The sequence below is a fragment of the Fundulus heteroclitus genome, chromosome 21, assembly GCF_011125445.2.
Source record: "Fundulus heteroclitus isolate FHET01 chromosome 21, MU-UCD_Fhet_4.1, whole genome shotgun sequence".
In the NCBI taxonomy this organism is placed as follows: Eukaryota; Metazoa; Chordata; class Actinopteri; order Cyprinodontiformes; family Fundulidae; genus Fundulus; species Fundulus heteroclitus.
Genome location: NC_046381.1, coordinates 34,576,015 through 34,595,024, shown reverse-complemented (window position 1 = coordinate 34,595,024; position 19,010 = coordinate 34,576,015). Strand labels below are relative to the sequence as shown.

The 19,010-nt window shown below is 43.9% G+C and overlaps 1 protein-coding gene across 1 annotated transcript; it reads right to left on the bottom strand.

The window, feature by feature from the left end:
• Positions 1-219: 219 nt before the first annotated feature.
• txndc5 (thioredoxin domain containing 5) lies at positions 220-9,758 on the bottom strand. The gene is made up of 10 exons (XM_036124874.1): positions 9,512-9,758; positions 8,020-8,172; positions 5,742-5,847; positions 5,555-5,651; positions 4,406-4,521; positions 4,036-4,122; positions 3,784-3,942; positions 2,798-2,880; positions 858-987; positions 220-751 (listed from the first exon to the last, which is right to left on the bottom strand). Exons 1-10 carry the CDS (start codon positions 9,691-9,693, stop codon positions 629-631), a joined length of 1,236 nt encoding a protein of 411 aa, XP_035980767.1. The 5' UTR covers positions 9,694-9,758; the 3' UTR covers positions 220-628.
• Between the last annotated feature and the right edge of the window lie 9,252 nt (positions 9,759-19,010).

Here is a 19,010-nt window from a genome sequence, read left to right as displayed (position 1 = left end):
TTTAAAGAGGATATATTTCCTACAACGTGAAACAACGTATCACCAGATAAATGAAGTGAAAAGATTCTGGTCTTCATCCATGTGTCGGATCACTACATCAACTACAATCTTGGATTGGGGACTGTTATTACGGCCTAGTTGGTTGTTTCCCTGAGCGATGAGTCAGATAGGCCGTCAGCAGATGTATGAGAAGCATCTTTAAAATAACCCTCAACACCATCGTGGGACAACTTTTACAACCTTGAGTCGGTTTCACAACAATGACGTCTTACAGTTAAAACTTAGTGGGCAAAAAAAACATGTTTTTAATGAACATGTTGGTACAACTGTGGTTGGGCTTTTTTGGTTTTCAGTGGAGCAGAGATCATCAGGCTTTCATTTACGGGTCCAACCAGCATCTTAATCTTCACCAGATTAAGATTTGAGCTTGGGAGATTGGTAAAAAAACAAAATACATTCAAACACAATTATTCTGTCTGGAAAAACAAGAGACCCAGATGAGGACGTCGGTCCGTCAGTGGCTTAACTCCTAGCTGAAGGGAATCAAGCTTGGCAGCTGCAGGGCAGATTGTTGCCCTGCTGGCCAAAATGAAAGGAGGTTCCAGGTAGCGAGGCGTCGGGTCCGTTCCTACAGCTCGTCTCTGGCCTGCCTCATCACGAAGCTGTGCAGACTCTCCAGGTCCCGGCCCCCGTGGTGCTCGTCACCCTGCACCCCAGCTCTGAAGATTATCAGCGTGGGGTAACCTCGCACCTGAGAGACAAATCCACACATCATCATCATCACCTTTATTTAGCTTAAGTAAATTCACAGTACATGTACAGGTTTGGGCTGCGTGGCTCTTTCCGGGGGCACCTACAGAGTACTTGTTGCAGACGGTGCGCTCGACGGTGCAGTCCACTTTGGCAATCTTGACGTCAGTGAGGCCGGGGAAATCCTTCTTGGAAAGGTCGTCCCAGGTTGGAGCGAGGTTCTTGCAGTGGCCACACCTGCGGCGCAGGAAAACAAGTTTTACTGACCAGTAGCACAGAGGGCTCATCAGGGTGTGGAAAAAAGAAACTGGGCAACTTAAAATCCTTTGTTAAAAATAAATAAATCAACTTCTTTATATTTTAAATATTTACCAACAGGAAATAAAGGTAAGAGTCAGTCTGCTGAATTTTTACAAACCGGTGAGAGAAATTAAATTTCTGCTAAAGTCGTGGCAGCAGAAGGGAATCCGTGAATGTTAAAAGAGAAAGTACAGTGCCTTTCAAAAGTATTCACACCCCTTAATCATTTCCACATTTTAAGTTATAGCAAACTTCAGAGTATTTTATTGTTTTTTTTTTTTTTTTTTAAATAGAGCAACACCAAATAGCACATAATTGTAGAAAATATAGGTATACATAGAATAAGTGTTTTGTGCGTTTTTGTAGGAAGGTGGCTGTTTTGTGTGCATGTTTTGGGTTTGTTGCATGGTGGGTATATATTTTTGTGCATGCTTACTGAAGGAGCCACCGGTTGCCACTCCCTCCCTCTGGCCAGTGACTAATTACACAGGTGTCTTCCATCATGAGTGATGGGAGACAGGAAGAAAAGGCGCGGCCACACCCAGTGACAAAAAGAAGAGAGCGAGACGGAGAGCGCCATGAAGGAGTCGCCGGCTCCCAGCTGGCGAGATGCGACTGGGAGCAACCAGCCGAGGTGTCATCAGGGCAGCGCCGCTGGACCCAGAGCTCGGCGGTGGACTGCAGGAGGACGGCAGGCTGGAGCGGCGGATCCTCACTACCCTCTGACTGCTGAGGCTGCTGGAGGTTTTAGTTCTGGTGTTGGACCTTTTAGCCATTTTAACGTGCGGTTGAGCTTTTAGTAAAGATTTTAGGCATCATGCACTGTATACTTCTTAGGGATTATTTTTTATGGTAGTAAAGTTGTTAAACTTCTAATCTTGTTGGTTTTAAATACACTGCTCACCCCTGCTATATTCAACCTGTTTCTTATTCCTAGTTTAACTAGGTGCTGTTGCTGGACGCATTAGTCTTCTGTTACTTAAAATAACCATAACACTACTTGGCCACCACATATGTAATCACTGCACTGCACTCCCAATAGCCCTGCATTGAAGCCATTACAACTAATGGCCTGGAGACGTCACCAGAGCGGTAAATAAGAGTTGACCTGTTAACTTAATTAGAACTTTCTACAGCAGGTCAGGGACAAAGTTGTGGAAAGAGTTTAGACCAGGAGACCGACCTAGACGAGGCAGATCTAACCCGACGGGCTGGGCAAAGAGAGCGTCCAAGAAGCCGCTGAAAGGCCCGTGATCTCTTTGGAGGAGCTGCAGAGCTCAGGTTGTGCCACCAGGCGACACGCAGTGCAGGTGCTGAAGCAATAGGTTGTCAGACAGGACCAAAACTGAACTTTCTGACCTACAAAGTAGCAGTGGGAATATTTAGATGCTTTACGATTTGATCCTGATGTAATTAGAAATTGACAGACGTATCATAGTACAACACCCCACTCCCCACCAGAAAAGCGATTGTTTGTTACGTAACTGAATATATAAATGTTTGAAGGGCAAGAAGGCTTTGTTGCAGCACTACACAGGAACATGTTGTGCCAATGTTAACACCAGTGGTCGGGTTTATCAAACTGTAAGACTAAACTGAGATAAAGCCTTTTCTTAAGCATAAATACTTCAGGTACGTCAGTGTCTCTTACTTATTTCTGGACCGAACACAACTGTTGGAGCTCAACTATTGAAATATTGCCTTGTTCCGTTTACTTCCTCATGTGTCCCAGCAGTGCCGATCTTACCATGGGGCGTAGAACTTGACGAAGGTGAAGCCCTTTTCTACCGTCTCGTCAAAGTTGCTCTCAGTCAGGACCAAAACGTCGGACTGCAGAAAACACATGACAGCAACGGCTTAGATAAACCTTACGGATCTAAAGAAAACTAAAGAATCACAATCACATGATAAAGTCGGCCCTGGCAACTGGTAGAGTTAAAAAAAAATAAAATAAAAAATCTTTGTAGTCTTAGGGACAAAATTGAGGGAAACATGAACCTTATTTGGCTTCATCTGGAGAAGCGACTGGAAACCAGCCAGGAACAAGAAGCTAGGCACCGGCTGACAGCTCCTACACAAACAAGAGAACTTCTGGTAACATCAGCTAGAGATAACTAACCTCACTAAAAAGGCGATAAAACAAGGGGGTGTTTGGTGCATTTCATAAAAACAGACTGCAGCCTTCATTCAGTCCTTAAGACGCTGCTCCTGACCGTCTGAAGCTTCCTGCAGAAACAGGGAAATGTTCTACTGCAATATCAAGACGACGACTTCTACACAAGAGAACCTCTTAGGCTTTCACCGGGTTTCCGACGTTAATGGTGCACCATCATTGTGAGCAGAAAAACTATCGCTTCATTGCTTCCTCATTTACTTATCGATGTCATAAATTAGAGCAAACTGGCCCTTTAAGTGTTGGCAGGCAGCCTGATGAGCGGTCTTTATCAGGCTACTGTCAACGCAACAGGGCGACTCCAGCACCACCTCCTTTATGTAGCGTCTCTGATAATAAATAAGCTTAAAGCGCTATACTATACTAACAGCTCACACTTACTTTAACCAACAGGATCAGGTCCAACAACAGGATCCTGCTTTCTGAGAGAGTTTATTTCCTAAGAATTTTACAGAGTTTTAATAATATCAGAGTTTTCTGACAAGGTTTGGTTACACCCAAAGGTTTTCCTAACCAAACACTTTCGTGTCTCCTTCTACACTTGTGCTGTCCACACCCACCTTCACTTCCTCGTTCGCTGCCTCGTCGGTGGGAATCTCGTTTGAATCTTGCTCATCAGCTGGCTCCTCCTTGACCTCGGCGTTGAGCGCAGCTTTCAGCTGGTTGTCCACGAACTCTTTGAAAGAGTCCAGGTCTCTCTTCCCTTTGTACTGCTCTGTCTTGGAAAAAGAAAAATTAAAAAGCAGAGGCATTATTACCACTCGAGCTGATCCCGCGCGCACAAAAGCGACAACAGGAGCCTCCTTCCCAACCTTTTGTCCGTTGTGGAAGAACAGCAGTGTTGGGTATCCTCTGACTCCGTTCTCAGAGCACACCTCGTAGTGCTGCGTACAGTCCACCTGGGTCACACAGGGATGACGTCAGACCAAAAACAGACCGAGCATTGTTTATCACCTTCACACCAAGCTGTTCTGGCACACAAGTAACCTGACAGTACAAAGTTAGCTGGCACTAAAGAGAGCTGATAAAGCACAACTCCATCCCTGCAACATCAGTGTGTCAGATTATCTGCATGCAGCGAAACAGTCCTGGACGTTTACGTTCAAAATGTAAAGGAAAATATGGAGTATGGATGCGTTGTGAGACTGTTGTCCTCAACATTGATGGGAGGGAGAAACTCACCTTTCCTATCTTCACATCGTCAGCGTACTCAAAGGTGGAGGCCAGCTGCTCCCAGGTCGGCGCCATGGCTTTACAGTGGCCGCACCACGGTGCAAAGAACTTTATGAAATGGACACCTGGATAGGGAACAGAGAACCCATTAAAAAAAATTAACGCAATCAACATTTCATTCAAAAATCAAATAAAGTTGCAATGTATTCAAGATTTGTTCTTTTAATACTGTGAACCACTTATTTATGAACCCAGCATTATGTGTTATAATAAACAGAAACATGTAACGGGTTTCATAGAACCAGGTGTCTCCCGTGTCACATCCTGCCTTTTCCAACACTAAACAACCAATCGTTTCATTTTTACAGCTTAAACATTGAGCTTCAGTGGAGTGTAAAAAGCCACAGAACAGGTTTAACGGTTTATGTTTACTGGCCCCAATCTGTTATAGGTCGTGTTCTTCCAGATATTCAAATCAGAGCGATGAGCCGTTTCCATGGTGATGGGGCAGAGGCACCGCATGGTGGGGATGAAAACTGAAAAAGCAGCCAAGTGTGGCGCTAAAGTGAAACCGCTACTCATTACGGCCGGATACAGCTGCAGCTTTACAAAAACTGCCTTGACTATTAACTAGTGTGACAACCTTTGCTGCTGCGTACACCAAGCAACCCCCCCACAGACCCCCTTTCTGGATCTAAAACCACTGAGGAAGATGTTAATAACTTCTTTCAGTGTCTGAAAACCAGGAAAGCTCCAGAACCCAATGACATCTCCCCCTTATTCCTGAGAACCTGCGCTGGGCAAATGGCTCCCATCCTCTCTCGGATCTTCCAACTAGTCCCTGGAGCTGCGGGAGGTTCATTTGAGGTTCAGGCGCTCCACCGTCATCCCCGTCCTGAAGAAAGGCCTCCACCTGTCAGTGGATCACCGGCTTCCTGACTGAGCGCAGCAGAAGCAGAGAAATGGTAAAACCTTCCACAGGAGCTGCTGGTCATCTTCTATGCTGCCGTCATTCAGTCCGTCCTGAGTTCTCCCATCACCGTGTGGTTCGGCTCGCCCACAAAACAGGACCGGTCCAGATATTTCTATTTAGCCTCTGTGTATTGTACCTAAAATATCTTCACTGTGAGCAACGTGGGCCTGAAGCGTCACGTTTACCTTTGGATATGTGTTCCTTGAAGTTTGCTGCAGTGAGCTCATACATGCCCTGTTTAGGCTCCGGGGCTTTAGGAGGTTCCTGTTCGCTCTCTGGTTCCTGGATCACACAAATGGATAGAAAGTTTTTTTTTTTGCCCTTTTCTCAAGAAGCAGGCTTTATGTTGATTACTGAGCGAATGAGACTCACTGAAGGCTCTTCCTGGAGTGTCTTCAGCATCCACGTCTCCAAAGACTGCAGATCTCTGGGCCCCTGGTACTTTACTGCTTCTTGGTCCGGCTTAAACAACTTCAGTCTGGAAAAAGAAATGTTTTAAACAGCAAGCAATTCAAATTAAAAACCTGCAAACATTCCAGGACAATAATATAACTAAAACAGCCCCGAAGCTCTCGTCAATCATCTATTGCACGTTGTGTTTCTGCTGGGTTTGCAGGCGTAGAGGGACGTCAGATTAGGGTTTACTCGTGACGAGGAACGCAGAATATTTCACTAAACGTGGGTCAATGTGTCACCTCTCATAATGATTCATGGAGTCGTGCGCTGCAGTGGCTTTACTGTTTTATCGTCAGATCCAGTCTGTTTCACATTTTTAGCCATGAAGAAAAACATGCCCACGGTTCACTTATGAAATGAAAAAAGGTCTAAAACCTGGCAGATCAACATTCACTTTGAGGAGACACACAATCACAGGCCACTTTATTAGGTACACCTGTCCAACTGCTCGTTAACGCACATTTCTAAATCAGCCAATCACATGGCAGCAACTCAATGCATTTTAGGGATGAAGGCATGGCCAAGACGACCTGCTGCAGCTCAAACCGGGCATCAGAATGGACCTTACCAGAGGGGACGCTTTTCATTGGCTGATGCCCATTCTACGTCATAGAGTGGCTACAACGTGCGAAGAAGTCTCACAAACACAAGCTAATGTAGTGCTAGACTACTACTGTACTAGCATACCGGCATAAAGTTTTCGAATCAACAATCGAAAAATAATGGTTCTCCATTGCCAGTGGGGTATCTGTACTGGTGATGTCAGATATCCTGATCGTATTTGTGGTAGGAAAATTCACAGATTTCCAAAATCAGGAGCAGAATGCCGGGCTTGGATCAAAGCTTGTGCACGACCACATGAGCAGTTCAACCTTCGTAGGATCAACAAGAACAAGGGAGTGTGTGCTGGTGTAAGTATTATAAATTTGCTTTAATACTTAAAGCAAAGCAATAATACTTATTGCTTTTTATTTTTTTATTTATTAGCATTTTGTTGGCGGGGATGGGCCAACAGCGTCCCATCCTTATCCGACACCAGCAGACGGAGCGCGAGTGCATACAGCTAGGCGCGCATGAAAAAGAGCATCGGAGCAACTTACCCAGCCTTGCAAGAACAATAGGCATCAGTTATCTTGTCCACGTCTATATTAATGCTGAGGGTGTGAGGGTCTGCCGTTTTCCTCATCGACCGAAAGCATTTTGCTGTGACGTGCACAACTTTGGAGGCATCGCATGGCTCAAATACCTTTAACTCATCCAAAAATGATGACATGAACTTGTTAGTTCCTCTGTCCATTGTTGTAGATGATATTTGTTCAAAATCAGGCAGAATGACGCACTAATCGAGTCGGGAATACTCCGCAAAGAATCAGTCCAAGTGGAAGACGCCATGTTTACATAGAAACTTCCATAGAATTAAAGCGCCGCAAGGCTTTGTTTATGAGACTTCAGATTTTTTAGGTCAGTTGTGGGCGGAGCTTGGTAAGGTCCATAGGGAAGAAAGGTGATTCAGGTGACTTTGGTGGTTGGAGCTGATAGAAAGGGAACAGTAACTCAAATAACCTCTCATTACAACCAAGGTACGCAGAAGAGCATCTCTGAACGCACAACACGTCGGCACAGTGTACCCATTTCCTGATGGCTACTTCCAGCAGGATAACGCACCATGTCATAAAGCACATATCGTGTCAGACTGGTTTCTTGAACATGACGATGAGTCCACTGTACTCAAACGGCCTCCACAGTCACCAGATCGCGCAATGGGAGAATTCGCATCATGGATGTGAAGACGACAAATCTGGAGCATCTATGTGACGCCTTCATGTCAATCCGGACCAAACTCTCTGAGGAATGTTTCCAGTACCTAGTTGAATGTATGCCATGAAGGATTAAGGCAGTTCTGAAGGCAAAAGGGGGTCCAACTCAGTACTAGCATGGGGTACCTAATAAAGTGGCCAGTGAGTGTGTATGTCTAAAGGTTTAATATTTTGGATATAATCTTTTAAAATGTTGACAATAAAGCAAACAAAAATACATTCTGATTTTAAATACTGTGCCGGTAATCTTTAAAGCTTTCACTCCTGTTTAACTAACAAAAAACAAAAAAAAAAAAACAGCGTATACATGATTCAGACCAACACGGCTGTCTCCATGCACGTGTGTTTTACTCAGTGGTGGTGCAGCTCTCGCTTACGTTGGGTATCCTCTAACGCCGTGCTCGCTGGAGCAGAACTTGGTGTTCTGGACGCAGTCTACTTTCACCACGTAGACCGGCGGCTCGTCCATGCCGTTGTACTTGTCCGCCAGTTCGTTCCATGCGGGCTGCAGTCTCTGGCAGTGGCCACACCTGCAGGCGAAAGTGATAAACCGGGTTATTGCACAAGCTTTTAAACGCTAACGGCATGTTTACAGCTCATGTCAATGCGGAGGGAGGACCCAAAAGTCGATCCAACTTGCAGGGTAATCATGCCTTCTAGTTTTGTTGTAAAGATGGAGACCTGACAAAACCGGCTACTGGTTGAGAGCATGCGAAATCAGAATCTGGAGCCTGGCATGTTTTGCTAATGTTAACGTCCACTTATCGTTATCGAGGTTGTCGGATGGTAGCTCTTATAAAAACTGGAGCTGTTCTAGTTTTCTAATGTGAGAAATAAGTCTACCGGCACAATCTGACCCAGATAAGTTGAGGAAGGAGCCCATCAGCCGTAAACTTGGACTTGAAGCACTGAATGCATTTGGACAGCTTTCACGAGGGTTTATTACAGAATTATACTCTGAAAGGTTAACATCCAACCTAAGACCAGCTAAGCAATGCCAACTCATGCCATCGTCCATAACTACAAAAAACAGAAAGGCACTGTGAGAGGTTTACTAGTCGCTGAAATGGACCAACTTTTAATTCTGGCAATTGAACATACAGCCTTGCATGTTTTAACACTTGTTCCTGTTCATACACAATACAACTGATGGTTGATCAACAGAAATGTACTGAACCAGATGACAAGCCGAGGACGTGATCAGTGCTCTGTATTTAAATGCAGAGCCCTGGGTCCTGATCAGATGACTTATAAAAACATGTTTCTATGCCAGAAAACACTAAGTTCAAGACACCGTGGCATTTGATTTCAGTCATCAGCCTCAGACACGAAAAAGCTAAAACATCTTTAGCTTGTAAAAACTTCCGCTCCCCGTCTCCGGGACCTCGGTGGGTCCGCGGACCCCCGGTTCTGCAGCCACTGACAATAACAGGGAATCACTGCGTGCCACGTAAGCGCAGCTACTCCCGTGTAACTTTGAAAACTTTGTGGTGCAAAAACAGCGACGGCCAAACTGCTCCAGCTTTTTATTACCCGAAATGTTTTTTTTTAACAATATCTCATACAACCAGAAATCTGCGTAACAATACGCTTTAAGACCCCAAAAAGCAAATGTTTAAATCCGATAAGCTGCTACTTGGCTATGCTAACGTAGCATCTAAGCTAACCGAGTCAACGGTCTCTTTAGCAGATGGGCTAGCTAGCCTTGCGGCTAACCATCGAACTAGCTTGCTAGCCGGTTTACCGGTAAACGGTTACCACAGCAACAGGGGACATTTGCTGGCCTTACGCCGGCTGCCGAAGACAGACAAACGTCATAACCGACCAACCTAAAAGAAAAAACACGTCGTTTTTTTTCCCTCCACTTACCACGGGGCGTAAAACATGACAAAGTGGGGTGCAGTGGGCACCGCCTCGTTAAACATCTCCACGGTGTACGTGTGCTTGGCGTGCTCATCTTCTTCAGCATCGTCGCAAAACGCGCCGGCGAACAGTAACGTAAACAACAGTAAACACGAAGTGAGAGGTGTGCAAGTCAGTGCAGAGGCCATGGTGAATCTCGGCAGGAGGGAGCGGTGTGTCCCTGCTGGTACGAAAGAACCGACTTTCGACAAACACGCCCCCTTTACAGGCTCACTTTAAAGGCACCGGGACAGGAGCCTGGATGGGAAGCCGTCTACGTGTGCGTGCCTTGAGCTCACTTTGTCTGTGACAGGCAGCATGCAAACGCTTGTTTGCATCTCTTACAGTACGTGGCAAGTTCAAACAAGTCCCACTTGAAGGAACAGAAGTTTGGAGTCCAAATTTGCCTAGATGCCGTGGCAAAATTAGAATAGGATTTGTAGGAGACTCGTCTACAGCGAAACATGGCAGCAAGCAAGAAACTAATACTCCAAAAGCAACATTAAAAGCAAGATTGGTTTGCAAATGCACCCAGGCACAATGACCTTCGTTTTTAGGAGACTCATTCTGTGATTTGGAGAAAAATTTTAAATCATCCCAAAAGCTTCTTTTTTGGGGCCCTTGGAATTGTCCTGACTCCCTGACCCCTGACCCCTGACCGTGCCCATCATGTGCAAGCCTAGAAACATCCTGTTACCTGGGAAGTAGAGCCGGGGCACCATCATGATGTAGGAGGAGATACAACTTACAAAATACATGGCATCATGACGAAAGGACATCTTGTGGAAATAATGAAATAACATCTCAAGACAACAGCCAGGAGTATTTTAATATTAAATCCATCAAAAGCATGGTGGGCCCCATTTTGGTTGCCAAAAGAGCGTGAACCCATGGAGGCACTGGCACCACTAGACACCTGGAAAGATGGTGGTAGCTTTGTTTTTTTAGTTTTTTTGAGTGGTACCAACATCATTAGGGTTTATTTATTTTTTTCATGGTTGGCTTTCCATGGTTCAGCATTTTTTCTCCAGGACATTCCATAAATGCTTGACAGAAAAAAGGATACAGGGTATTTCGATTATTGAGGACAGGAAACACAATTGTGCATATGTTTTCAGATCGTATTAAATATCTGCAGGAAAAAAAAAACGGTACTTCGAACAGCTGGACTCAAAAATGGAGTTCTCTTAAGGTGTTCCAACATTTTTACAGAAAACAATCAATAAAATAACAACAAAAAGAAGATACCCGATGTTAATGAGATCTGGAAAATTGAATGCAGGGCACATAATCCCGCAGAAAGAGGCAAACATGATCTGGGTGAAGGTGTGTAACAATGTGTGTAATAATGCCTGGGATGGTGCTGCTGTCAAAATAACACCCAGATGAATAGTATGACATCAGGTTTTGCTACTTTCTTTAAGATAAGATAAGATAAGATAAGATAAGATGTTGTTGGTCTCACAGTGGAGAAATTCAATTGTCACATCAGCTCAATATTCAAAAGAAGGTGCCAAAAGGAGGAAAAGGTGCATGGGGTATATGCAGTGCGTCCATCGGGAAAGAAGAAGAAGAAATAAAGCAGAGATTTAAGATGACTTATGTACATTTAAGGTGATTTATGGATCGACGTTGTACATTATGTGGTACCAGGTAAAGAACAACAGTGAGGTAGTGAGATAACTATACAGCTGAAGTCGCTTATTTAACAGTATTATTGCACAGGGTATTAAATAGTAATTGTCTAAGTCTGTCACTAAAGGAGCTGCTCAGCTCCTCTATAGTCTGGTGCAGGGGGTGGAAGGTGTTGTCCATGATGGATGTGAACTTGGACAACACCCTCCTCTCAGCTACTTCCTCCACAGAGTCCAGGGAGCAGCCCAGGACAGAAGTGGCCTTCCTCACCAGCTTATTCAGCCTCTTCCTGTCCCGCTCTGCGCTGCCTGTGGCACAGAGCGGAGGTGGAAGCGGCTCTGGCCCTTCTTGTACAGGGCGTCGGTGTTATTTAGTGCATCCTGGTGCTTTATGGTCCTTAAGCAAACGTGATGAAATGGAGGGGAAAGCAATCTACCAGTTCAGAGGCTCACATGCCCATTGTTGGTGCTGTCGTTCAGCATGCTCACCTTGCCTGATGTGTTGCTGTGCGGCCCCATACACAGCAAAATGTGATGAGATGTTTAGTTTGAAGCCTTTCGATTAGAACTAGCATTAACTTCATCAGCGATTTAAACTGCAGCAGATCGCCTTTTGCAAGAAAACTGTTAGGTTAACCCCCCACCCCACCCCAAAGTGCATCAGTAACACTTGGCCGTCACCAGTTCCCAACAAGCCAGAAAGATTCAGTCTCTGAAACGTCACAGCTAGTGCCAACCTCCTGATATTTTGATTTTGGGAGATTATTTTTTGCCGAAAAGCTAAAGACAGAAGTAATAATCTAACGTCAAAAGTCCTGAGCTCCACGGTGGTGCAGTTGAAGCACAAAGGTTCAGAATTCAAACTCAGTTCTAAAGAATATTGTATGTGAGAGAAATTGTCTGTAAAAATATAAGGACAATGCGGTGCAAATGTGTTTAGCCACTTCGTCTTTCTCGTATATTCAGCTTCCAGGGCCAGACTGAGCTTTAAAAATGTATCCAGGGGTTTCTAAAGTCTTACGAAATCCTTCTGTACACATAATTTGATTTTTCACTTGGTTGCACCCAGAGAACATAATCAGAACCAATAAATTAGCTTATTAAGATGCATTTAAAAGCTCCCCCCCCCTATAGGGTAGTGGGTAGAAATGTCAAAAGTGGTTACTTGCAAATAGTCCAATAAATTCTGGTTGACTGCGCCACCTTGGCAGGCTTAGAGTTTTTCCTTCTCACCCCATCTTTCAAAAAGCAAATTGTCAACACATCTAACAAGTGATGTAACTGGGGGTAATTCTATTAGGGCACCAATAAACAGATGGTATATTATGAAAATAAGCAACGGTTTAATGGAGCAATGTTAACATTTGGTCGTACCTGTGAAAATGTGGCTCCCCAGCTCAGGTGGAACATCACTGCTGGTTAGAATGACAGATGGGCCGTTTTCGTTTTCTACACCAGCCGGTCACGTATGAGTCAGAGTTGCCTCCTCATCATCGCTACAAATGATGCTTTAAAATTATGGTGCGACTCATGGCAGCTGGAGCCTCGCGGAGTGGCGACAGTGCTTATAAATCATGCACCTTTTCCCACAGGGAAGTGTGTTTGTGTGTGTCTGAGCAAAGTACCTGCTGGCCCGTTGGACCGACAGCTCCTTGGAAAGTCCACACCGCTTTTAATGTAGTCATGATTTCATTAAAAAACAAACGGGGGGGGGGGAGGGCCTTCAAACTGAAAGCGCTTCTCTTTTGCACGGCCGCCTGTCGTTCATTAACTTTTGGGGTCCTGGACCAACAAGAGAGATCTGGGAAGCTTTGGTTCTCTGTTCAGGTACGAAGCCTTTGTTTAAACTAATCTGCAGTTGGCTAATACAGACAAATACGATCAGGCTGTAAAAAGCAGTTGCCGTTCTAAAGAGGTTATATCCCATCATAAGTAACAAATGGCACATAAACCTGCACAAAATCACAAGCCTTCATTTATTACACGCACAAATTCACAAGAACATGCATATTTATACTAATCAACCTCAGAGGTGCTGATGTTGGCTTTTTCCCCCACACATAAAAAATCAGATCCACATGTTAGCCCCTCTTTCGCACATGTTCCAGACTGCAGGAGAACTCAAGATGGAGCTTTACAAGTCTGAAATACCTCAGAACGCCACCATACAGTATGGTGCAGGAGGTAGGGAGCAATACAGGTCTAATCTGTATTTTAACACTATCAATAAGGCTCTTGTGTTGGTAACAGTGCTACATGCATTTGTATGTATTCACGATGCTGGCATTTTGGAAAAAAACATCCAGGTGATCAGAAAATAATATAAATACCAACTGTGATGTGAGTTCGACAGATAAAGGCAACAGTTTTTGAAGTGACACAGATGTGTGGTACAGATTTAGTGGCTTCAGTTTATGCATGCACAGTTCACACTGTTTTAGATGATTCTGCAGTCAGCTTTATTCGATTAAAAAAACTACAGAAAGACAAAATACGTATTGTATTTTTACTCTGTCCCAAAATCTTCAGCTAGCATCATTTCACTAGTCGTTTCATACCTGGAGGTGGAGCGGTGAAAGAGTTCAGCTGAAACTATTTTATCAGTCTCATTAGTCTGGTAATCTTGAAGTTACTGCCTTCTTTTATTAGCAGTTTTTGCCCCTATAGAAAAGTGTGCATTACGTAGGATCAAACTGCTTTTACAGTAGGTGAACTATTGCTTTACAGTACTGCAACAGAGTGAATGTCCAAGTGTGTCCAGCAGGCTCTGGGGCTGCCCCCTCTTGAGAAGTTCTTTACTGAATCATTGTTACCACAACTGCAGAACCTGCTCAACATTGGCAGCTGGTATCAGGGCCGGATTATCCATAAGGGCCAGTGGGCCAGTGCCCAGGGGCACCAACCATAGGGGGGCACCACATGACACTTGCTTTAAAAACATATTTTTCATAAATTGTTATATTATTTACTTGAAATTGTTGAAAGACCATGCATTATTCGTTTTGTGAACACTGATGTCACAATAATAATAAATGATAAATAAATCAAGATTTTTTTGATTTCAACATTTTAAAATGAGATATTTGAATATTGCTCACTGCTCATACGCCTACATGTAATTGTGTAAGTTAGTAAATAGTAGATTACATTACAGAAATCCCCTTGATTATGTCTGATGTTTTGACCGGAGGACAGCACGGGTAACAGGGGTGGTGGTGGTGGTGGGGGGGGGGCTTTGAGGTATAGTGCCCAGGGGCACCACATTGTCATAATACGGGCCTGGCTGGTATATGTGAGAGCATCTACATGTGCAGGGGAGCTTTAAAAAGACTTTTCGTCAACATTGTTTTGACAAGATAGGCAGCAAACCAGACGGTTCACCAAGAAACATAATTCAAGAAATTTGACTTTGGTTCCTTTTTGCTCTCAGTGAAAACATTTTAAATGCAATATACAAAAAAATGTAAATAGTAATCCCATTTTTTTTCTTGTGAATATGAATATATGCAAAGGACAATCAGACTGGGGCAAATAAGCATGGTCTGGATACTCTGGCAAATGTTCATCAGATTGACAGTCTGGGGGAAAAAAACAGTCTGTGCGGCGTCTGGTTTTAGCAAACAGCTCTGTCTAAAAGATTGTGTTAGGGTTAAACAGTTTGTGTGCAGGATGTGTGAGGTCTGCGGAGATATTAGCTGCCCTGTTCCTGAATCCTAGACCTTTAAATGTCCTGGATGGAGGGATGATCAGCTCTGATGATCCTTTCTGCTGACCTAATGGTTTGTTGTAGTTTGGACCTGTCTTGTTTTGTGGATGAGCCAAACCACACATTGATAAATGTATACAGGACAAACTGAATAACGGCAGTGTAAAAGAAGACCAGCAGCTCCCGTTGAAGGTTGCTCTTCTTCAGTTGTCGCAGGAAGTACAGTCTCTGCTAGCCTCAAGACAAACAACCATGCACACCCACACACTCATGCCTCAGGCAGGGAGAGCAAATAACACAACAGTGGTGTTGTTGGACTGTGGGAGGAAGCTGGAGTACCCAGAGAGAACCCAGGTAGGCACAGGGAGCACGTGCAAAATCCATGCAGATTTGAACCCAAGACCTTCTTGCTGCAAGGCAACTGCACCACCGTGCAGCCCTCTACTACTGCTGTTCCTCGTTACACCATGGAAACACTGAAAAATTTTGAACAATTGTTTTACTGGAAACATTTCAGCCAAGATCTCAACCATCTTCTTCACACTTTGCAGACTTTCTCTACCTAATGTTAGAAAGATGAATCCTCAGGGCTGCAGGCTACGGTAAAAACCAAGTTTGCACAGCATATAATAAAGAGAAAACACATTTTCATATTACAGCCATGCCTAACTAAGTGAATGCTGGCTGAAGCTTTGTTTTAATGCACCAAATGCTTTTTAATACAGTAAACGCTGACGCTCAATCTAGCTTTGGGAAAAGAGCACGCTGTAATTCATTAAGTGTCGTACTCCTTCGAAATGTTTCAACACCTGCTTGTGTCATTAAGTGAGAATATAAACTGAGAGCTGCCTGGATTTTTACATTTTTTTTTTTTAGATGGAGAGGGAAAAATGTTTTTGACTGTTTGACTGTCATTTTATTCCTGCCCTGATTTAGTCGCACTGGCCCAATGGGAGCTCTTGCTCACTTAAAGTTTATTTGTGCTGTTACATAAAATAATATCACCTTGTCTCCCGTTTGTGACAGACCAATCCTTAAATATCAATCAGAATCTGCACAGTAAAAATAAATATATCGCATTCACTCTTAATTGGAGGAGGAAAACATGTGAGATTATACCCTCGTATTTCTTTTTTTACATAATAAATAACCAAAGTCAACCCAAGTGCCTCTATTGTTCCCATGGCAAGCCCACATTCACACCCCACTATTTAGTCTAAGCATGTCTTATGGCTGTGGTAAGTATGGCCAAAGTGTCACCGACATATTTTACATTTGACCTGCAACGGAGGAGGTCACATAGTTGCGGGTGTCTACTGGTTACCCATTGTTGATAGCAAGGCACCATGCCAGGCCTGCCATAGCTTGGTGCAGTGGGAAAGGGAAAGACGGATGGAGCCCAGGGAACCGAGGGCTTTATGTTTGTTTTCTTCATCGCCTGAACTTTTGCAGCCGAAGGTGCAGGAGCCGGCAGGTGGTCAACGGGGTGAAAGTGAGAACTGAAAGAGAGCAACTGACATGAGGAGCAGCATAATTTGGTTTTAAGTATCTGAGGCGATGGAGTGTTCACTATGGAAATGTTCTCAATGCTTCATTTTGAAAGGTATTTTGATGGCATTTTCTGGTTGGTGTGGTGCAGCCAAATGAAGAACATTCCCGTGACTGATGGGCAATGCCTTGAGTATGAAAGACATCCATGGCAATGAATTTAACAACCTTTGAAGCATTATTCATGCAGTTCAAGATACTGAATTGGATAATAAACTTTACTTTCTTTTATTTATTGAATGGAAAGCTTTCAGACAACGTATAGCCCCCCACTATTCTTACCCAGGTAGATTTTCCACAAGTTGCTGACTGTATAAGTGAGTCGAAAAAGATAAGTGATGCTACATATAGTCTTGGAAAAGGCAAATATCCCTCGTTCCATGTCCACAGTTCTAAGGATGTAAGAATTTGACCCAAAAACAATGATTTGGTTCTTGGATTGCAGTTCAACAACTGCGCAGCTGATTACAACATGTCAGCAAATCAAGCCAAAATGCAGAGACGGGCTTCATCTTGTAAGAAAAATATGGTAATTCCTGTTTCTCATTGTTGCAGTCCAGGCCTTAAAGACTCCATGTTTATTTAAAAACATGACTGGGCCCAACAAAGTGCTAACATGTCATTTCATTAAATCGTGATTCCACCATCATTTTCTTCACCCTCACTGAGTGATTCCATATTTTTCTTGACTTGGTTAAAACAATATTATTCCCATAAAAGCTTTATAGTCTCAGAAAATTTTGATCTGCAAAATAAAGCATCTGAAGAACCATCCGTGTATTGATCATACTGTACACCATATAAATGCCTTTAGACTCCTAGACCGCTCTCTTTTTACATTTCATCATGTTACATTAACTTCAATTTGATTGAGATTGTATTGTTAGAAGAAGTGCAACAAATTAGATACTTTTACCACCAATTAGCCACCCCAATCTCAGGTCTTCTTAACAGGTTTTCTTGTTCTGTATTTAGCTAAGAGTCAATCTTCCCATCAACTTCAACCCACTTCCCTGTTACTAAAGAAAAGACAACATCCCCCAGCATGGTGCTGCTACCACCATGTGCTACCATGGTGTTGGTGTTGGTATTCAGTGTGATCTGCACTACTAGTTACCTGCCAGCTATAGCCTTTTGATCCCAGTCATCATCAGGCTTTGAGAGGATCCTCCTGAATTACATAAAGGACGCCATCCCCGCTGGCCTGGACAGCCTGCAGTTCCCCTACAGAGAGAATCTCTCTACAGAGGATGCTGTCTCACTGACACTTCACAGGACTCTGCAACATCTGCAGCATCCAAACACCTATGATGGATGCTATTCATGGAGTTCAGCTCAGTATTCAACACCGTGCGACCAGACATGCTGGTTCTGAAGCTCCACAACCTGGGATTATCTCCACCCCTCTGCTCCTGGATCAGCGACTTCCTCACCAACAGGCCCCAGGTGGTGAGGAAAGGGAAACGCACATATGTCCCACTGATCCGCAACATTGGCATGCCGCAGGGATGTGTCTTCAGGAAGGTTAGTATCTTTTCACCTGCTTTACCCATGAGTCCTTTGTCATCCACCCCATGAACACTGTGGTGAAGTTTACAGATGACACCACTGTGGTGGACCTCATTTCCAATATTAATGAGACCCATTGCAGAGAGGAGGTCTGCAGTCTGACACAGTGGTGCAACAGGAACAACCTCATCCTAAACACCAGCAGAACCAGTGATGTAATAGTGGACTACAGGAGGTCCAGGAAGACTGAACACACGTGGAGCGTGTGGACAGCATAAAGTTCCTGGACATTCACATCTCTCCCGACCTCTCCTGGACTGTGAACACCTCCCACCTGGTGAAGAAGGCCCAACAGCAGCTCTTCTTTCTCAGGAAACTGAAATGGACTGGACTTTCCACTAAGGTGTTAAAAGACCCTTACAGAGCTACCATAGAAAGCATTTTGTCTCAGCATGACAGTGTGGTATGGGAGCTGCACACTGCAGAAGAGGAAGGATTTAACACGGGTTGTGTGGACAGCACAGGGAATTGTGGGATGCCATCTACAGTACCTAGACATGGTCTATTGTGCACTAGTCCATAAAAGGGACAGACGTATTGCCACAGATCCCATCCACCACCGTTTGTCTCACTTCAATCAGGGAAACAATTCTGAACATTAAATCAAAAACTAACAGACTTAAAAATAGATTATTTCCCAAAGCTGTAAGGGCTATTGCCCCCGCTGAATATCAACAAACCATCCGTCCAGTTTACAATCTATTACATGTTATAATCATACTACTTGTTTCACAGGTTTCTGATCTGCTGTAGAGCAAATCATTTGTACTGCCTTTACTTGCAAATGTATATTAGCACAGTCAATCTCTCAGGGACTGTCAGTTTAGACAACTAAACCTGCAACTAAATTCATTGCACAGAACTGCAGTCTGCTGCCCAATTTGTTTGACTCAAAAATGAGTGCAGTAGCTGGTGAAGACTATATGCACGCTAAAGCCTCTGAGTAATGTGGTTGGCCACTGCAATTAACACGTTACAAAAAATAAAATAATCAATATTATCTCTTGTT

Coding starts and splice junctions, on each gene's coding strand:
- txndc5 (XM_036124874.1), bottom strand. CDS start 9,693: ATGGCCTCTGCACTGACTTGCACACCTCTCACTTCGTGTTTACTGTTG. Junction 3,943..4,035: donor TCTTCCACAACGGACAAAAG/GTTGGGAAGGAG, acceptor TCTTTTTCCAAG/ACAGAGCAGTACAAAGGGAA. Junction 752..857: donor CCGTCTGCAACAAGTACTCT/GTAGGTGCCCCC, acceptor TTTGTCTCTCAG/GTGCGAGGTTACCCCACGCT.